The 21,682-nt window shown below is 48.4% G+C and overlaps 1 protein-coding gene across 1 annotated transcript; it reads right to left on the reverse strand.

The window, feature by feature from the left end:
- Positions 1-17,724: 17,724 nt before the first annotated feature.
- LOC144256107 (interleukin-36 beta-like) lies at positions 17,725-21,330 on the reverse strand. Its single transcript, XM_077801229.1, has 4 exons — positions 21,315-21,330; positions 20,700-20,807; positions 18,841-18,980; positions 17,725-17,934 (listed from the first exon to the last, which is right to left on the reverse strand). The coding sequence occupies exons 1-4, from the start codon at positions 21,328-21,330 to the stop codon at positions 17,725-17,727; spliced, it is 474 nt and encodes a 157-aa protein (XP_077657355.1).
- Positions 21,331-21,682: the final 352 nt, after the last annotated feature.

A 21,682-nucleotide genomic window follows, 5' to 3' on the forward strand; every position in this document is an offset into this window, starting at 1 on the left:
GGGCCCAGGAGTCGATCAAGAACTATTTCTCAAAAAAATGTACACTTTTCTGCTATAGAGAATTCTTTGCTGGAAACATATTCATAGTTATTTCCTTAAGTCATCCTCTGCTCATGATGAATTTTGAGTTTCTGAGAACAACTTGACTTACCTTTAATCTGGAAAGAAATTTTGCAGAGTATGGAATGCAGCATTATAAGGTATTATCTGTCGTCTGCTGGTTTCCACTATTATAGTAGAGAAGTTAGCTGCCAGTCTTCTGCTTCCTTGAAGGAAATATCTTTTTATTTTTTTGCCACTTCTACTATTTAAGTTTTGTCTTTGGTCCTATAGAAATTTTATTCTGATGGGTTTATATGCACATTTCTTTTTATTATTGTACTTGGGATTTTTTTTTTTTTTTTAGTGTTTCTTGAACTTGTAGCTTGGCATCTTATAGCTTGGGTTTTAGGATGTGTCAGCCATTCTCTTTTCAAATAGTGATTCTGTCCCATTTGTCTTTTCTCCTATGACTCGAATCAATGTTCCAAACCTTCTCACTTAGTTCTCCAAATTCTCTCCACATTCTTTTATATTTTCCTGCATTCCTCTGTCTGGGATGCAATATGTGTTCTTCTCATTTACTTTCCAATTTACTAACTCTCTTCTGTGTGCTGCTGAATACAGTTATTTACTTTATTGATTTTTTGTATTTATAGAAGTGCTCCTTGGCTTTTTCAGTCTGTCACTTTGCAAGGTCTTCTATTCAGAAAAAAACTTGTATGTTTGCCATTTGTTTCTTCAATGTGGTTAGGGTAGTAGTTTTAAGCTCAGTGCATAATCATTACAAACTCTGAAGATTGTGTGGGTATGCACCTGTTGTTTCCTTTTGTTTGTTTCTTTTCCTTTCTCCCTCTTTGGTTCTCTTTCTTATGATCTTATTTGCTTGTATGCCTGGTAATTTTTAACTACTTGTGACTGGTGCCCTTTAAAATCTGAGTGTTTCTGCCTTCCTCTAAAGAGGCTTTCTTTTGGCTTTTGATGGAATAAGTTTGGATTACATTAAACCAAATAAAATTTGAGTTCCTGACTCAATGAACTTGTGAGTCCTGAGGTGAAAATCCCTGTGAAGGTGTGTCTACGGCCACAGCTTTCCAGCGATAGCTTCTTTGAATCTTTCCCCTTTGTTCTGTGCTGGGACAGCCCACTCCACAGTTCCCAGAACCCTGGAGAAAGGCAAAGGCGGGTCCAGATCTTGTGAGCTGTCACGGTCCCAGTTCAGGCACACCCTGAGCCTTGACCTCTTTCTTGTGCTGGTGTGACTACATTACTGAGCATGAGTGTGTGCAGAACATACAGCAGTTTTGATGCTCCTTTATTTCAGATCATGATTTCTTAGGTCTGGGTTGGGGCCTGAGATTTTGCATTTCTGACATGCTTCCAGATGATGCCAATGCCTCACCCACAGATCACACTTTGAGTCTCGAGGATGTGCACAATTGTGAAGGCTGCAAATCCTAAATCTGAACATGTCTTTCTAATATAAGCCTCTTACTTTTGCATCCTGAATACTATGTTAGTTTGGGTTGCTCCCAAGGCAGACTCTGGGTGTGGGGATCTCATTTGGGAGATGATCTCGGGAATGTCAATAAAGGGAATGCTAATAGTTACCATCATGGGTAACTGGTCCTGGGATCCCCATGGGCTGTCTGAGGAGCTCTCATATTGTCCCACCAGAGGACGGAGAGGCTGGGATATTAATCCACCAGTCCCTTCACCTATTGTCAGAAGTTGTCCATGCACCAGTAGACTGGTGCTGGGACCCACCAGAAAGGTTGGGAGACATCAACAGCATTGTCTCAGCTTCTCGTTGGGGAAGACCTGATGTCAGGCACTGCAGGCTCAGAGCACTGGGGCACCTGGCAGCCTGGCTCCCTTCCCCTGTAACAGCATAGTGACCAGGAGTCCACTGAGGGGGACAAGCCCCAGGAGCTGGCCTTGCTGTGGGTGAGGCTCCTTTGGTGGAGAAGCGGCATGCATGGTAGCTTTGAGAAGCTGGAAGAGGGCCCACTGAAGTCGGCATTTGCCTGGTCTGAGATTGCCAGAAGATGAAGTGACCGTGGTCTAGGGCTGGCTAGCAGCTGTAGAGGTCTTGGGAGACCTATGCAACCTTGCAACCTTGCACCCGCTGGTGGATCCTGCTGTCAGGAATAATGTGGCTGCATGTCATTTGACATCACAAGAGGATAGTGATCTGCCCTGGGACAGTCCCATCATATTCTTTTCCTCAAAGCCAGTTTCTGTGACACTATTTCCTGGTTGTTGGTCTTAAAGTCTCCTCCTTTTGTAGAAGGCTTGGATAAGTCATGACTATGCTACAATTGATATTTATTAATATAAATACTAAGCAAATCCCAGGACACCAGGAACTAGTGATTACCTAACCTGCCATGTAGTTCCGGCTCTAATGATGCAGAACCTTCTTCCTTCCCTGGGTGGATAAAAGACCTGACCCTGGTGAAGCACCCGAGTGCAATAGAAGCCACAACTCACAAAGGCAGGGACACAGGGTCCTGCATAAGCAGGGAACAGTGATAGCCAGCCCCTGGGAAATCTGCTGACCTCTGCTTTCCTCTTGCTTCTGTCCTGTTAGGAGTCTAGGCCCAGGTGGAGCAGGAGTCGTAGGTGTGACTGCTTCTGCTGAATCCAAGAAGTTAAGGAAGCCTGGTGCTTTATGAGAGCACAGATTTTGACTGGGGTCTCTGTTGGGCAGCCCTCCAACCCTGGGTCACACTGTAGCTTGGGACTGACTCACTCAGCACAGAAACAGTTCTGGAGCTCAGCAGTTCTGAAGCAACACCACCATAATGGCCAAAGGTAAAGATCTTCACCAAAAGGCAAGGGCTTGGAAAGGGGGCACCCTGAATTCTCTGCTGCACACATTGGCATTTGACTTTCTCTTCAGCATTAGCCTCGGAAGTACCATCCAGGAGGTATGTTCAGGATCTCAACCACCGTGCATGGGTTCTTCAGGACCAGATCCTCATGATAGTCCCAAGGAAGGAACGGATGGTTCCAAGTGAGTAGCCAAGGCCTGGTGCAGGCAGCCCCTTTGGCCAGTGTTGCTGTGGACAGCCTTGCATTTCAGTGTTGGTATGGTTTCTGGGTCTCCAGAGAGAAGGCCCCCTGTGGCCAATGATGGACAGAGGGTGGTCCTGGGGTTGTCTGGGACTACAGGAACGAGTCCAGGCAGGCTGAAGGGAGAGGGTGGAAGACCTTCTCTGTGAAACTGCAAAGAGTTAGACCAAAGAGTGGGATCTACCAGAAGGTTCGATTTTGAATCCACCAGAGGCTGACTTTTATAAGGGAAGGAACTCCTCAGGGACAAGGGGGTGGCGAGGGACAGGGTGGCCACTCTGTAAGAGATGGTCAGGCAATTGCAGCCTCTGCTGCTTTCAATTTCTACACAGAGAGGCCATCTGTGGAAGGGGCAACGGATTCACACTTCTTGCATTGTTCCCAGTCACCGTCACCTTGATGCCATGCAGACACCTGGAGACCCTTGAGAAGGACAGAGGGAAACCCATGTACCTAGGACTGTTGGAGCCCAATTGCTGCCTGTTTTGTAAAAAGGACGGGGAGCAACCAGTGTTGCAGCTTGAGGTAAGGCCAGCAAGCGAGGGTCTACCGTTGCCCGACAGGGAGAAGATGCCCACCTGTCTTTCAAGGTGCTCATTTGAAGGAACCTGTGATTTTAGAATCTTTCAGAAGACAGCTCGCTATTCTTATGCATGTTTATTTTTGGTTCTTTTGGGGTTGCCAAAGGTATTGTGAAAGGTATTGTGTATTGTGAAAGGATAAGAAATAAATGGTAGTGGTGTTTTGAATCCATTCGCTAAAATTACTCATTTTATTTTACAAAAGTGATTTAGCAGGGGGAGGGCTGAGCCTGGACGGGAGCTGATTGCATTCCATGCTTTTGTGATGACGTCAGGGTGTATCCTGGTGTTACATGTGACTAAAAAGAATTTTTGGAAAAGGATTTTGACAAGGAGAAAGGCTCTTAAAGTGGTTCCTGACTCCAACACACACACACACACACACACACACACACACACACACACACATTCTCTCTCTCTCTCTCTCTCTCTCTCACTGGGTAAAATCACCAAGGACATTTTTAGCCAACCTATCACAAAGGGCATGACTTGATTAAAAAAATTTTTTTTGAAATTGTTTGCCATTTTAAGTAAACAAAGATAGGTCTCTAAAACAAATATTTCAATAATTGTGATTTTTCCCATTATTTTAAAAAAAGTATACCAGACACTCAATTCAATGATAAGATATGAGACAGTGGTTGTAAAGTTAGGGATGATTTTGTCCCCTGGCTTCTGGGAAGAGCTCAGAAACAGTGATGGCCAGGCCAGTCCCCAGGGTCTTCATGATCCTCATTCCCTGGTGTGAAACCAAGCTCTCCAGGCCTGTATTAGAGACTGGGGATGCAAATGTAGATGGGCAATGCAATTATAGAAATACCAATCTGCAAGGAACATGGGACAGTTCCAGAGGTGACATTTCTCCCGGGGCCCTCTTCTTACTCTTCAGGAAAGAAGCATAATAGATCTGCATGCCTTCCGCGAGCCTGTGAAGCCCTTTCTCTTCTATCACAGTGAGACCGGCAGGACCTCGACCTTCAAGTCTGTGGCCTTCCCTGGCTGGTTCATTGCCGTCTGCTCCAAAGGAGACTGTCCACTCTTTATGACCCAGGAAGTGGGAAAAACCTACCTCACCGACTTTGAGTTGATTAGACAGAATTGAGGTCAGCCTGGGGCTTGGGTTGATTTCCCCAGTCTAGTTCTAAAGTGCTTCTGACACAAACATTGTCACACCAACCCCTTCAAGAAGGAGAGGTAGAGTTGCCACTACTGGGCCCAGTTTTCAAGGATGGAAATCAGGATGAAGGGAAGAGAGAGACAGTACAACCTCAGCCTGGGATAGGAAGAGAGAATCAAAGGTTGGGTTTTCCATCCAAGGATTTCTGGCTGCGCCCCCCCAATACATCCATGCAATGACCTAGGTTGCTTGGAAAATGACCAGGGGAAATCGAGGCCTTTGCCACAGCCATACAGCTGATACACCAAGAGAATACATAAAGTTCTTCTTAATGTACATGCTAGTGATGCTCCAACCAAGAAATGAGGATGGAACTCTTTTGCCTTAAATTCCAGATCTCTGGATTCTCTGATACGTCGCTCTGTGGCATTGTTTCAAGACCTTTTGGATCCCGACAGGAAGAAGCAACTATGGAAGTTTCCACAAAGAGGAGAGATCAGAAGGAAGCCGAGCCCTCGTGGGCTTGGCTTCCCCTCCGTGAAGTCTGTATTCTGGTTTGGTGTCTGTAAAGTCCTCACCTGAAGTCTCATCGCTCCACCTCACCAGGAGTTAAACTTGTGGAATAAAGTCTTTTCACGCAGGTGCTGTGTTGCGAGTGGGTGACGTTAATGGAGTAGCTGGTTGTGACATTGATTCCTTGCCTCACAGGGCACTTTAGGCGCTATGGTAGGCTCACACGAAGTCTCCTGTGGCAGTCAGGGACCAGCGAGATGGTTGGAGAGGGTGATAAGTTCATAAGCCGGCTTCTCCCGGGCCCCACACTGGGTGGCTGGGACAGCAGGCTCCACCCACAGAATCATACTCTATACCTCTGTGCACGGTGGGGTACACAGCCACCGGAAACTGCCCTCTCTGCCCTGGCAAGGGTGTCTGGGAGCCTCCCATGGGCTTTTCCTGTGAACTTACAAGCCACAAACAAATAGGGCTGTCCCTCCTTGTGAGGTGTTTATTAGGATGAAGGCCTGTTCTTTCCCGTGTCTTTTTAAACACACAGTTTCTTCTTATAGAATATCACTTGAAACTTTATCCTTTGCAATAGGACAATTCTTCAAATCATCTGAATAGTCCCATGGTAATTTTTTTATCTTTATTTTTTTTTAACTTTCTATCATGTTTTCACTTTTCCCCAAGCATTGGACATGGATGTGGGGATATTGGTGACCCCTGGGCCTGGCAGGCATCATCTCTTTTTGGCATTTGAACAGCCGTGTTGCTGTTGGAGATGACAGTTTTCTCGGCACAGAGCTCTCTGAGTTTTTATTTTCTTGGGATTCCTTCAGGAAGAGGGGCTAGTTCTCCCTGTGTGATTTTCCCTGGAGCTGTGGGGTGACCAGGACACTTAAGGGTATTGATTAGCTGGGTTAATAATTAATAATTAGCTGGGTTGATGGGCACATACTGAGATGCTCATGGACCACCTGAGGCAGATGGTCTCCTAAAGACAGAGCTGTGCAGGAGCTGGGCCACCTTGGACGTCACCTGGAATTTTTCTAAAAGGAATTTGATTGCTTTAGGAATTTCTATTACTTCTTCTTCTTCTTCTTTGTTTTCTTATAAATGCTTAGGACTCACGACCTTTCCTTCTAGTGCCCCCTGGGATACATGCTGTAATTTTTACATTGGCAAGAGCCCTTGACACGTGGTCACCTGCCTATGATTAGGTGTCAGAGCATCATTACCTGAAGCTCACTGTAGTCCAGACAGTCTCCAGAACTTCATCATCTGCTGCACTAAAGCCTGATACTGTGGAAAAGCAGCTCCTTGTTTTCCTTCCCCTGGGCACCACCGTCTCCTCTCTGTTTCCACCAGTTTTTCTGACTTAGGCTCCTGTCTTGAAGGGGATCACGCGGTCCTTATTTGACTGTCTGTGACTGGCCCATTTCACTTAGCACAATGTCTTCCAGTCTCATCCAGGCTGTCCCCAAGGCTAGGATTTCCTCTTTGTTAAGATTTCATAAAATCCCATGGCATGTGTATGCCACGTTTTCTTTACCCACCCTCAACAGGCACTTAGGTTGTTCCATGATGTGGCTTTGTGCATCAGGCCGCAGTGAACTTGAGAGTGAAGAATACACATCTTTAGAAGTTGGCAGGAGACTGGAAACAGGAAACTCCTAGGCGAAAACATAGGGGAAATCTGCACGACGAGGTTTCTTGGACTTGACCCCAAGGCAGGAAACCAACGCAAATATGGCCAAGTGAGACTCAGGTTGAAGGGAAAAGCTTCTGTATAGCAAAGCAGGGTCAGAGAGCCAAGGAAATGTATGGAGCAGGAGGAATACTTGAAAACCCTGGGTCTGGTAAGAGGCTCAGACCTCAAACCCACACAACTCAATAACTAAAGGCCAGTGTTAACTCGGTTTAGAAATGGGCAAAGGCCTTGAACACACACTTCTCCCAGGAAGACACAGAAGTGTCCAGCGGCCTTTGAAAAGCTTCCCAACATTTACTGATAACCAGGGAAACGCAGAGCCTTGGTGGGATGTGGTGGGGTGCAGCTTGCGCAGATTGGGCAGGGAAGCCGGGGTGCAGTCGCTGCAGGAAACAGCCTAGAGCTCACAGAGGTTAGGGGGGCAGCACTGTATGGTGGGAAGCCCCTCCTCTGGGCATGCATGGTCCCTAACCAAGACCGGGACCTGAAGGGCTGTCCGTGCTCCTCTTACTATTACGACATGTGCTTTTACTGTGGTTCATCTCCACTGTGGTCTGTTTCCAGCCATTATGTGAAGTTCACATGCATTATTTCTAAATGTCTAAGTGGGTAGGGGTCATGCTTTAATGCTATTAGTCTCTTATTGCCTATGGTCAGGTAGAATGGCCTGTATGATATTGATTTGGGGCTACTCGTTATTATTTCCTTTGTGACTTCGTGTATAAGTTTATAGATGCTCTATGAAAGCCTAAAAAATGAGTACCATGCTTTTTAGGTATGAAGTACATACACTTACACACATATGTAGACTTTTATTTATGTGTAATATAAACATGGTATAAAATTATGTTATACAGAATTATATATTTGTATATTATATGATAAGTACTTTAATATTAACAGATATATCATGCCTACTATTAAATATTGAATATATATAATATATTTATAAATGAATTTTGTTATTTTCTTTTTATATTTGAATTTATGTTATCTTGTCTATTCAGTCTATCAATTGCTGAGAAAGGGGTCTTAAATTATGCTACTATGATAGCATTTGTTTTGGTTTGTGTTTTGGAAACTGAATGTTACTATCTTGGCCAGGCTGACCTTGAACTTCTGGGCTCCAGCCATCCTCCTGCCTCAGGGTCCTGAACAACTGTGATTATAGACATAGGCAACTCCACTTAGCTTATGACTTTTTAGCCAGATTATCTTACTACTTTTCACGGTTTGTTTAAATTACTTTGGGCTCTAAATTGCTGGGTACGCCATGTTTCCCACGTGCCGTATCTTCTCTGGTTGTTTTCCTGAGTCTGTTATTGGCTGTCCGTGCACACCATCTTTTCATCATTTAAAGGTCACATCTGCTTTTTTGCATCTTAGCATCTCTGTAATCATGAAGCATTTCACTAAAGTAGATGGCATCTTGCATACAGTGGGCTAGGTGACAGTCATGCCTTGGTTGTCATGTGTGCAAGTACGTGTTTGGACCAATGTTCCCCTTTTGATATTTCATTCAATAAATCATCAAAAAGCCTTTTTTATTTTCTTTTTTGGTACTGAGGATTGAACTTAGGGGCACTTCACCACTGAGCCACATCCCCAGCCCTATTTTGTATTTTATTTAGAGACAGGGTGTCACTGAGTTGCTTAGCACCATGCTTTTGCTGAGGCTGCCTCAGCCTCCCAAGCTGCTGGGATTATAGGTGTGCACCACCGTACCTGGCCAAAAAGCCTTTTTTTTTTTTTTAAAGGAACACAATCCTGGTTATTGTTCACGAATCTTCCATTGACACCTCTTGAAGGTCCACAAAAGCAGCATGGTCAAAAATGTGGACAGGAGGCCAGCAGCCCCCAGCTTACTGTGGAGCACTGTGTGGGAACAAGGTGGACAGCCCACCACTAAGTGCTGTCCCCTGTGTCCTCGTTGGCAATGAAGAGGCATCATGTGGAACAAACACTGACAACTTTGTATGTTTTCTGATACTCAAGTCTGACATACTCTACAGAACTGTATTTGGCACACAGAATACCCCCTAACAGTTCATTACTGTTAAGTAACTAGCTAAGTAGCCTTTTAATACAGAAGCACTGTGGTATTGCATAGAGATTTAGGGCACCTGGTGCTATTTGGGAATTCACTTGGATTTTGAATGGCTTGGGAAAGTGTCATCAGTTTCTAATTTAATATAATGACATGATTGTTCTGTCATTTGCAGTCCATTTGCTACCCAAAACATGGTTTCCATAGGGAAGAACCTACTGGGGGGAAAAGGTGAGCCAGGGCCTCGTGGCTGCTGCCTCAGTGTCCAGGAGAGAGTGGGAAAGAGACATGATGGAGTGTGACAGAGGCGGGGGCCCGGGGTAGCAGGTCCTTGGGCTTTTTCTGCTGCGGGGATAATGAGCTGACATGCTGTGCTCCTTAACCACACCTGAAAGTTGTCTCCATTTTACAGAAGGGGACTCTGAGGCTCAGGGCTGTGAAAGGCTTGACAGATGTCATACAGCTGGAAGGTAGTGACATGGAATTCTGAACGCACAGCTGCCGAATGGAGTCCCAAAGTCCATACATCAAGGTGATGCTCAGAACTGCCTCCGTGTTTCCCCTCTGTTTCCAGCACTGGGGAAGGACAGGGAGAGGAGCTGGGAGCTGGAGCTTTGGCCCTGGAGGAGAGGCATCCCTTTCTGCACTCCTGAAAGAGGCAGCCAAATGAGTGTTCAGAGACCTGGGTGTCCGCCCGGTGGCCTTCCCTGGGACTTGTAGGGAGGGGTTGTGCTTACTGGAGCTCCTTTGCTCAGCCCCACGAGGGGTGTTCCCTGACCCCAGGGAGCTCACAATCTAGATGGGACGATTTCCAGGCGCCTGGCTTGGGAGAGTCCCACCACGTGCTCCTGTCACTTGTTTTGTTCCTGCAGTGCTGGAGATTTCAGCAGCTCTGAGCTGTCTGGCCAGTGCTGCACCTGTCCTTGCCCCACCTGTCCTTGCCCCACCAGGAAGCAGCTCTCTAGAGAGAGGTACCTCCACGTGCTCCTCTGGCCAAAGACTGAACCGCCCCCCACCCTGCCCCTTCTAAGCTGGTCAGAGCACAGGGAGCTGGAAGAGAAGCCAGGTGTCCCCCAAAGTATACAGGTGAGATAGATATGGATTGTCACATCCTGCAACCTGGTGTTCACAGGAACAAGGAGGCCCGGTCCACACTGGCGTCCCCCAAGTCCTGCTCATGCTGGGAAGCTGCTGGCTGCCATCCCAAGCTCACTGCTATGCCCCTGGCCTGACCACAGACGGAGTGTCTGGGCTGGAACCAAGGGACAGCTGCTCTCCTTGAGCCGAGCTGGTGGGACCTGCTCCCTGCACCTCACAGCAGTGCTGAGGCCGGGGAAGGACTGGGGACACTGCATTTGGAGAGAAAGTGAAAACGGGAAGGCCATTCAGGGGGCCAGACTAATCCTGCACAGAGGGGACCAGCTGCCAAGTATCAGGAAGCAGTCCTTCTCCCAGGGACGTGCCAGTTGTAAGGAGTCACAACACCTCCTTCGTGAAGGGACTACCACGTTCTCACTGAGAGGATTTGTTCTTTAAAACTACAGACAAAATCAGAAATTCGACTGTCTGGATTATAATAGGAAGGATGAAGCATCTCATGCTAAAGTGATACGAATCCCTGTTACCAAGAAGCAGCCTCAATTTCCAGTCTGGGTGCAGAGGTTCAGATAAAAGGTTGCTGGATGTGAAATTCCACGTCCATCTCACCTGTGCACCTTTGGGGACACAGACCCAGACCCACTTCCTGCTCCTGGCCTGACACAGACTCCTCTTCAACCAACACTCTTCCTTGATCCCATTAAAATGTAGAATACATAAGGGGAGAACAGTTCTTCTCTGCTGTTGGTGTTTCCTTCTGCTGTACATCTGACTTTCTTCTTCTCACTCTACCCAAGTGGAGGCATGTCCATACATCCTGGTGCACACCTGCTGTCCCAGCATAATTACTGAGGCCACCTTCCACTCTTGAAAGTGCCATGTAATATGGTAAACGATGTGCTCATGCTACTTATGAAAAATAGGGATTGGCCACTGGGAGACACCTGAAACGAAGAAAGCGTCCATTCCACCCTGCTCCCTTGTGATTGTCATTGTTGGAGGACCATCCTCACATGAGGAGGCCAGGGCACTGTGGAGCCACTGGGCCTGGGTGTGCCTGCCACTCTCACAGCCTTATTCTGTTTGTTGGTTTGTAGGAAGTCCACACTGTCAATACCAGCACCTACTGTAATAAATCAATGAATGAATAAACTTAGCCTTGTCTTAATTCTCTGTTGGTGCATACTCAAGAGGGGAAGAGGGACATTACCCGTCACACAACCCCTCAAAACCTAATGATCTACATGGCAGACCCCGATCCTTGGTTCACTGCCAACACCACTGGTATGGATGGATGCTCCCCATGCCGGACAGGCCTACTGTTGGGGTTAAGCTGGACTAACAGCTGAACCTGGGGGCAGGGCAGCACTGTGGAGGGCACCTGGCACATCGCTGGGCAGCCGCCTGTGTGCCCATTGATTTAAGATGTCATGACGCACACTTGGGTCTACCATTGGGGTCCAGCTGTGAAGGGTCATGCCTGACCCTCACGCTGCTTTAGCCCCATTAGACTGAAACCACAAGGGACTACTCTGTGACCCAACAAAGTCAGGTTCATTGACACTTCCAAAGGGGGACTGTCCATAGCATGGAGGGCCACCCCATCTGGGAAGACACAGGCATGGAGGGCCACCCCACCCAGGAGGACATGGGAATAGAGGGCTACCCCACCAGGGAGGACATGGGAATAGAGGGCCAACCCACCTGGGAAAACAGAGCTAGCGTAGGAGGGAAGGTAAGGGAAGGATAATCAACTTATAAGGAGGAAAGTGTGGTTTTTGGCTCACAATTTTGCAGGTTTCCATCCAAGGTCAGTTGGGGCCAATGATTTTGGGCCTGTGACCAAGTGACACGTCATGGCGGAAGGGCATGGTAGAGCAAAACTGCTCATCCCTTGGCTGGAGACAAGAAGAAAAAAGGGCCTATGGGCTTCAAGCAAGGGCACATCCCCAGGGAGGTTCCAGGTTCCTTTCCCAGCAGCCCCCAAAATAAAAGAGAGAAAATAACAATGGAATAATGCAATGGGTCAAGTGGGGAAGGACCAAGGGAAATGAATACACTGATAATGAACTGTGCAGGCAGGAGATAGGAAATACAGAGGAAGTTCATTCTCATACTCTGCTGCCTCACAAGTCATCTCCAGACCACAGCGCCTGACACTGTGGGGACATATCAGGAGGTGACCTGAAGGAGGCAGCCATAGATTGGAATAAACCAATCAAGGTCAAGGACTGTGAATGGAATCAGTGTAGGTGACAGTCCTGGGGCTGTGAGAACTTGGCACCTCCAGGGAAGACTGCATAGCTGAGATGTCACAGAGAGAAAGTCACCTGGAGCAGGGTTGGTGCAGGGGCCAGGTCCTCTAGCTGTGAGTTGTGGTGAAGAATCTGCTTTGCTTTCCAAGTGCAAATGGCCACACGGAGGGCATGTAACACTGGGATGCCAGGGTTGAGATTTCCCTTGTGGAGCAACCCCTGCTCCACGCGGAGGACCGATTCAGTGGGCACTGCTGACAGGTGACGAGAGGCAGATCTGCAGGCCAGGTGCACTTTGGTGGCAGCTATGGTGGTGTGATGGAGTGACTGAGGGGTTTCAGGGTAGGGAGGAACAGAAGGTGACCCCCAGATGTCTGTCTCGAGGAGCTGAGATAGAGAAGCCTGGGGGGTGGAAGAGGCAGAATTAAGGGTTCCAAGTGTGACACATTCATCCTGGAAGTTCTGAGACTGTCCAGACTGGCAGCCCCCCAGTCAAATCTGGGGTGAAGAGAGAGTTCTGGGCCAGAGATTGATTTGTTGGGTTACAGCTAGAATTTAAATTCATGAGCATCCCTAGTGTCAGCCAGAGAGATGGTAGAAAGACTAAAGGATGAGTCCTGAGTAACTTCAGCCTTCAGAGGTCACTGGGAAGGAACCAGGAAATGGGAGCCAGAAGGGAAATCCAGGGAGATGGGGAAAACCCAGGAGCAGCTTGCTGCAGAACGGCCTGCAGGTGAGCGTGGAAATTGAGGACAGGACAGGCTGGGCCTAAAGCACCGTGTCCTGGATTAGGCAACAGAGGTGTCACTGTGATGCTCCCGGGACAGGCTTGGGTGGAGAAGTCAGAAGTCAGCGTCAGACTGCAGTGTGCTGAGGGGTGGGTGGCTTATTAGTAATCAGGGATGAGCAAGTTGGAACGACAGTGAGTTGTCCTAGACACAGGGAGGGCTGGAAAATAAAGAACGTGCATGCTCCACAGTCAGGCAACTTGCTCTCTCTTGTAAGGAAAGTCGTGGGTGTGTGTGGGAGGCAGGCGCTGGGACCTCTGTTGCCACATTATTTATAAGGGAAACTCCCAGAAAATGGAAACTAACTATGTAGGAAGGAATGACTGGCAGCTGCTGTAGAAACACAAGATCAGGACATCCATCCTGAGAGAGTCCTCTAGGGAGCCGTGATGCTGAATGCAAAATTGCACAGAGAAAAACATGGTGGTGTTACACCAATCAGGGAGGTGTACTGATTTACATGTGTACTGATTACATGCGAGCACATGTAAATACATGCACAGAGGCACCAACAGAACCACCCTGTGTATTTTCACATTCCAGGTATGAGAAATAGATCAGAGGGATCCCAGCACATAACAATGATTACCATTAGGGTGGGGAGAGAGGAACCAGGATTGGAGGAAAGGAATTTGGATTTATCTGATATGGTTTAAGTTTTTATTTTATTTTATTTTTTACAAAGTAAATGAACCAATTCATTAGTGACAGCTGATGATCAACATTTTCTGAAGGGGGAGGAATGCATGGCAGGTCAAGACAGGAGTGTGAGCAGGGGCTCTGAGGGCCTCAAAGGCTGGGGTCCTGGCCATGTCCTTGGACTTGGACTTCTTCTGGCAAGATAACGAGCAGAGGGGTGAGAGAATGAGTGCCCAGGGTGGCCACTTGGTGGCCGCTGGTAAGAGGCCTAACCAGAGCCACCCCTTTCTGCTCGGCCTGGGAGATCCTGCCTTGGAAGAAGTAACTGACTGGGCTTCCAGGCGGGGTCCACCAACTTTCCACTGCCATAATTTTTTATTAATGGATAGTAGTTGAACGTCTTTATGGGCCATAGTGTGACACTTGGGTAAATGTATTCATTTTTTAATGTCCATTTATTTCCAGAGTCACATCCAACCATATGGCCTAGGCTGACTGCTCAGTGTTATTCTCATAATTAGGAACCTTCTGCTTGTAAGGGACTCAGCACCCGGTCGGTCCATCCGTCCGTCTGTCTTTGGCATGTTTGTCTTTCCTTCTCATTGGCAGTACAGGTGTTTTCTTGTTCCCTGTTCACATTAGGTCACAGAAAAAATAAAAACAAACTTCTTGACTAGGAAGCAAAGATTTTCAATTATAAGTTTGTAGATTCTTGAAAAGTTTCTTTTTCAAAGAATAAAGGGAACTGGATTTGAGGGAAGGAAAGAGCAGACATGGAGCTGACCCAAAGGAGAAAGGAAGGATGGTAGGAGCACTTGAAGTGGACTCGGGCCTGCATCCAGGTTGCTGACTGGGGGAGATTCAGGACTCTGTGTCCAATCATACACTGGAGGAAAGAGAGATAGGAGTCCATGCTTCAGAGACTGAACAACCTTCTCCACTGTCTGTCTTTGCTTCTCCTGTGTGTTGATGTTGGCATGATTCTCTCCATGCTGCAGATGGACAAGGGATTCACCTAGCTCCTTGCAAAGGAAGCATTTCCGAAGGATGCCCAAATCATGGAATCACAATGTTTGGGAAGTGCTTTCTGATACCCATGGAACAGAAATCCCTTTTCCTGGGCGTCCTCCTTTGGTTCTTAGCTTAGGTTCAAGCAAAGAGCATCCCACACCTTAACCCAGGGAGGGGGATATCCCGACTCCTCTGTGGTTCCACATCCTCTTCCTCTTTTCCCTCCCGCTACCACTGTGTCTTTGCCCCTCTCTTGGAGGCCATGGGGCAGTGTGGGTGCCAGTCTCTTGCCCATTTCCAGGGCCTCTGGAGTTGCTGGGAAGCAAACATTTACAAGCACATCCCTGTGACACTGTTTTCCAACACCACCCGCCATTCTTCCTATAGATTTCACTATTTACAGGCTCACATGCTCTGCAGTTGTGACTACTATGTGCCCAACTTCACTGTCATGAGTCTTTCAAGCCATCATTAGGGTCCTCCTGTGCTGAGTCCTGACTCAGTCAGAGAAAAAATTTGCAGCCTTGAATCCCGCCGGCTTCTTCTCCTGTGTGCCCATGCAGTGGTGCCTGGCATGCATGCGTGGGGGGGGGGGGGCTTGGGAAAAGTGCACACTCTCTTGTGCTGAGCCCTCTGAGAGGCAGGCGGTGCACACTGGCTGGCAACCTTGGGGGATGCTCTGGGCTGTGCTTCATTTCTGCAGCACACCCAAGTAGATGTCCCAGCCACCTCACAGTCCCTGGGTCACACTGGCGTGGGGGAAAGGAGGAGGAACAGAAGAGGCAAGCCCCAAGAACCTCTCTGTGCTTCCCCACTGCATGTTCTTTGAGGGAATCTCAGTCCCTCAGATGTTCCTCGAAGCCGATGGCTGCTTCTGCTTTTGCAGTTCAGGATCCTGCCTGACATGCTTCCCTATCAGGGGGCAGATGCTATCACAGACCTCACGGCACGCAAGGAGGATTCATTTGTTTCAGTAGTAGTGGAAACTGTTATTCTGAGGCAAGAATGGCACAAAGTCTAAGGAAAGAAATTGTCCCATGAAAAGGCAAAAATGTGATTTAAAACAAAAGAAAGTGACATGGGGAAGGTGAGAGGCCTCTAAGCCCTGCAAGCAGATTTGGGCTATGAGAAGCTGGGGGAGGTGGGGTACATGGTGGCAGATGGGCTGCAGATGTGTTCCAGGCACACACAGGGGCACAGAGGTGAGGTGTGCAACATGGGGGTGGCGAGCAGAGAGGTCTGGCTTTGATAGAATCAGTCTCACCAGAAAGCAGAGCCTGAGACAAGGGTTTGTATGCAGTGTGACCAAAAGTGAGTCCAGGGACCCAGAGAGGGGCCTGGGAGTTGAGCAGGAAATGGGGGAAGCCTCTGCAGGGGTGGGTCTCGAGTCCAGCCCTGCTGCGCCACTCAGGACTGTCCTGGTGGGGAGGACAGCTGCTCCCACCCCCATGGGTCAAGAGGTCCCTCTGGTCCCTTCCACTTCTAGGTTTATGCCTATGAGAGTGCCAGGCAGATTCCTGCCAGTGTCCTCCCCAGGTGTCTCAGGAGCCCTGGCTCAGGGAGAGCTGCTCAGTGGGGCTGCCATGAAATGCTGGAAGAGCCAATCTTTTCACATCAAAAGGGAGGCTAACAGGACGTGAAGGGGGATCAGAAGTCTCTGGAACAGCTCCGGGCAGGGAAGCAACAGGAGTTGATGCTGGAAGACAGGGTAGGGGACCCAGCTTGCCTGGCTGGGGCACTGAATTCAGCAGTGGGCATATGTCACAAGACCCGATACCTCTGCACGTCCTGTGCAGAGAGGGCTTGGCCTTCTGAGGGAGGAGGGTTTGTGATGCTGACGGATGTCCGTGTGCTGCGTGTTCTAGAACACGGCACCCTAAATGTACTCCGGTAGAGAATGTGCAGGCTGTACCTGCAGGAGCCTCACAAAATGAACAACGGGCTTGAAACTATCCCTCAAGAGAAGCTGTGAATTGAAAAAGACCACTGTAATTCCAGGAGATAATAAGGAAATATTAATATGTTCTTCTATTTCTAACTGCTTTAGAAAGAAAAAAAAAAGACAGTGCGATTAGCTCTGAGAAGTTGCCTGGAAGAAATTCTAACTGATATGAATGATTATCTGAAATGTGGATTAATTTAATCTCATCATGGTTAATAATTAATCATTGCCAAACTATACACTGTGTATTGAATGATTAACCAATTAGATTATGAATCCATCATGCTTATCAAGATATGTATTCATCTCATCCTTTCAATTTATCTTTTGAGATTATAAACATTATGATGTTTATATTATAACATAATGTTTATAATGTAAACATGTTATATGAATAGTATGTTTATATTAAATGTCTATATGATGTAATGTTAATATTATGACAACACTTATAGCATAAACAGAATGTTTATATTATATGATGTATTAAATAAACATGCCCCAAATCATTACATGGCGTTCTTTTATTGATGGGATTTACTGATGGCATTTATCAACGGGCCATGATTGGCAGAAAGAAGAGGGTGGAGGGTGTCACGTGAGAAGCATGTGGGGTTGACTTAGCTGGATGTGGCAGCTGAGTGGACAGTGGGTCGAGACCAAGAAAGAATAAAAAGCGACTCTGAGGTTTCCTGTGGGGATGGTGTTCAGGCGAGGGACATGGGGAAGAAGTGGATGTCCAGAGGGGCAGAGGTTTGAGGGGGGACAGAATGAGGTGGGCCACGGATATGCTGAATTGCGGATGACCTCGTAGGGGATGGTGACCTGGTCAGATGGCACTGTATTTTCAAGCAGAAGCATTCTCTGACAGCTTGATTGTATATCCTGAAATCTGTCACCCTCCGACCAGGCTGCATTTAATTCTCACGACCTAAATAAAAGTTTGTGTTAGCGAGGCCCCTCTCCTGGGTGAGCGTCACGGGCTGCTTGGCTGTGGAGGACGTGGCTATGAACCAGCCCGGGTGGGAGGCCAACTGAAAGGCAGAGGTGGAGCCCTCCAGGCTGTGGAAGAAGAGAAATGGCGTCCGAGCTTTGTTCTCCCTGTACAGTTCCATGATACTGACCTCCTGGGGGTGAGAAAGAGGCTCATTAGTGAGGAGGACTGCAGTGGGGAGCTAAGCTAACTCAGCCCTCTGTGCACAGCAGGGAGGGTCGGAGGCTAGGGACACAGGGCATGGTGGCCTATCATCCTAGTAACTTAGGAGGCCCAGGAAGGAGGAATGCAGGTTTGAGCCCAGCCTCAGCAACTTAGTGAGACCCTGTCTCAAAACAAAAAATTTAAAAAAGGGCTGGGGATGTGGCTCAGTGATAGAGCTCCCCAGGGTCAGTTCCCAGCACCGGGGTGTCGGGTAGGACCAGGCTGTCAGGGCATGGACCTAGCAGGTTCCAGGAGCCTGGCTCTGCAACACAGGTGCTGTCTTCTCTGTAACAGGGATGGGCATGCTCTCTTCCCTGAAGCTCCCAGGGTATCTTCATCTGCAGACTCTGGCACTCTTTGGAGTCCCAACCTCCCTGTGGATTCAGACATTACACTTCCCATCATGAGCAGAGGCTCAGCTTTGTACCTACTGATCTTCCTTTGGGTACATGGATATAAACAAACACTGTCAGAAATCCAGATGAACCCTCTCCCTCCACTTGTCAATGTGATAGTCTGTTGAAGTGGGAGCCTCCCATTCCCTTGGGGGCTTCTAGGGGGTAGCAAATCAGGACAGAGAATAGAGAAGCCATGTCCCCTGTCTTTTCAGGAACATCCCCGTGTGCATCCTCTGGCTTTCCGAGGAGCCATGCTGTGCATGGACCCGAGTGTGGTACCCCCCCTCCAATGGCACCACTGATGGACTTGGGGACCAGCCAGGTTAGATTTCCTTCCTTGCGTGAGACAACCCAGGATTGCAGGAAGATTGTTTCACGGTCACCCGTTAAGATTAAAGCCCACTTGCTATGCTTCCCTCATCAACTGCACAACTCACCTTCAGCTGCAGCGTGGGCTGGCCCTCAACTTCCGCACAGCAGAAGCTGAGGTCTTTGCCCTTGATTCCCAGGAAAACCAGGTTGCCTTTCTCTTCATCTTGTAATGCTGTGTCCCTGCAGGCTATCAAGGTGAGAGTGACTGGAAACACAGGAAGAACGGAGAAGGGTCAGGCCTCCAGCAGAGGGGAGTCTGGGCCTATGGCCTGACACTCAGGAGGCTAACAGGGACTGTCAGGGACTTCCCCAGATGACTCCTCCCATTAGCCATGGCAGGTCCCTTTGTCGCTTTTCTGAAACTCATTTCCTTTTTATTCCTGAATATCAGAACCCTAATTGTTCACCAGGGCACAGAGCTTCCCCAAATAAAAAATAAGATTTCCTACCCCTCTGGCAGATAAATGTGGCCACACACTTAGGCTGTGAACCTTGAGCCAGAAGTGGAAATGTTGGGTGGGATTTCTAAGAATGCTCCTTAAAGTTCAGGGAAGGCCACTAAGTGAAGAGAGAGAAATCGGGGCTTGAAAGAAGGGCTCACAGGGAAAGGAAAGTCCTTTCTGCTCAGTTCCACACATAAGAAGGTCCCTCCTGAGGCTCTACGGAGAATGGATTGGAGGTTCCATGAATGAAGTGGGAAGGAGAGTGGGGGCGGGGGCCGGAGATGATACTGACTTAGAAATACAGACTCAGTGGTCTTGCTGGTGGATGGATAAGGTGTGAGGGGGGTCAGGCATCCAGATGCCTTCTGTGTTCCTGGCCCAAGCCAGTAGAGCAGGGGGCAGTGCCCCTAGTGGGGGCCGTCTTCCGTTTAGAGAAGCCAGGTCTCCACAGTTCCACCCCAGGGCATGTGAAGTTAGAGAGGCCAGAGAAGATCGTTCAGAGAGATGTGTGCCAGGAGCACAAATGTCAGGTGAAGAGAGGAGAAGCCATGTACCCAACCACAGGACCTGCTCCCCACCCCTTCACAGGGCCTGCAGGGTTGCAGAGGGGACCCTGAAGAACCTCATGATTTGGAGGTTTCGGGGAGAAAGTTGAGTCATAAAGATGAACCCAGAAGAGGAGCCAGTGTACCTGAGGACCAGGAGCGTTCTTACAGAAGAAGAAGGTGGAGTGTGGAGAGTAACCTGCACTGCTCTACAGAGGACAGCTGAGAAGGGTGCCCTTGGGATTGGCATTTGAAGGTGCACTTGGAAAGAGGGACCTTAGGGGGGAGAAGAGAGCAGTGTAGAAGTCAGATAGTTTTGCTGTGAAAAGGAAGCTGTGTGGGCAACTCTCCAGGGAAATCGGCCTCTGAAGGACACAGGGCAACGGAACAGCAACAGGAAGAGACAGCGAAGGTCAAGAGCAGGTGTTAAGACTGGAGTGTGTCTGTCAGCAGTAGAGATGACGCAGGGGACACAGGTGGGGTACCCGCTGAGAGAGGGACTCCATCCAACGCAGAAGTCCTGCAGAAAGGGAAAGAAGCCGAGAGGAGCTGGCTTTGGGTGGAAGGAGGGAACATGCCCCCATTATTAGAGGAGATGATGCCAAATTAGAGAAATGTGTATTGGAAAGATGGGGAAGCTTGACAGAGGGAGTGATGGCTGGAATTTAGAGGAGAGAAACTCCAAGGTCAGCCATACCTGAAAGGACAGTCCCCCCGTAACCTGAAGTGGATTCTTCAGGTAAGAAAGCTGCCAATCCCTACACCCCTGCTTCTAGTTATGGGTTTCCTTTTACAGAAGGTGACCATCTTGCTCTTTCCTGCCGTTCCTCTGGACGTTGGGCTGGTGCCCAGAAGTTGGTGAGGACCAGAGCCCACTTCATGGAACTGGTGTTCCTGGCCCAGGCCAGAGCAACTGTGGATTCTGATGTCACTTACCAGGCTGCACGTTGTTGCTTGAAGGAGCTGCTATTAAAACATCTCCACTCAGGACCCACACCATCTGTTGGGAGTCACGAATGGTGTAGAATACGGGCATATCCTGAACTGCCGGAAGACAGAATCACAGAACACAGGCACTGTTATTGCAAACGTTGGGACCCCAGCTGCACCCTGATAATACTGGCTTCTGGCTTCTCGAGACAGGCTGAGTGTTGTGAGAAGAGGGAGAAAGAAAAGGGAAATGAGGAGGGACCAGTTTGTGGGTCAAAGCATCAGAAAGGATCTCAGCACATTCATGGGGCCAAGAGAATTTAAAGATTTGCCCCCGCCCCCTTTTTTTCTCGGGTTATTTTTTCTTGATGGATAAAGTCTCTGGGTAGTTATAGAAACAAAAACTACTTAATTGGTCATCGTTACATTGGTTTCTTTCCCCTTTTACCCTCTTGGTTAAAATAAACAAGCAATTCGGAACAGAGACAGTAAGAAAAGAGATTTTCTACTGTAGATTTCTGAGATTTTAGTCGAGTAGGTACATTTACAGCTGAGCCAATGACTCAGGGTCCTTGCACCCTATCTCTGGTGGGGCTGGGTGGTTTCTGGCTCTCCACTTACGCTCCGGGGTGAACATGGGGTCTTCGGAGCTGCTGGTGTTGGGGACGGGCTGTGAGGTGGTGGAAAGCTGCCTGTCTGCGGCTGCTCAAGGCGAGAAGGAGAGGAGGAAGACATGTCGCCGCTTCTTCTTCAGCACCTGGAACGTGGTCAAAATTCTTTAGAGAGAGCTTCTCACATACATATTTGAAAGGAGCATATTTTGAGGCCAGCAGACCCTGAATGGAAGCTCCATTCCCTTGGTGGCTGGGCCAACCCTGATTGCCCAGGCTGCAATGCCTGGGGACTCTGTCATCACACATGGGAGGGTTAGGAGGGTCCAGAACATCACCCGGACGTCTTCTGTGCAGCGAGACCCTCTGTCGAGAGGA

This window comes from Urocitellus parryii, chromosome 7 (assembly GCF_045843805.1).
Source record: "Urocitellus parryii isolate mUroPar1 chromosome 7, mUroPar1.hap1, whole genome shotgun sequence".
Taxonomy (NCBI): domain Eukaryota; kingdom Metazoa; phylum Chordata; class Mammalia; order Rodentia; family Sciuridae; genus Urocitellus; species Urocitellus parryii.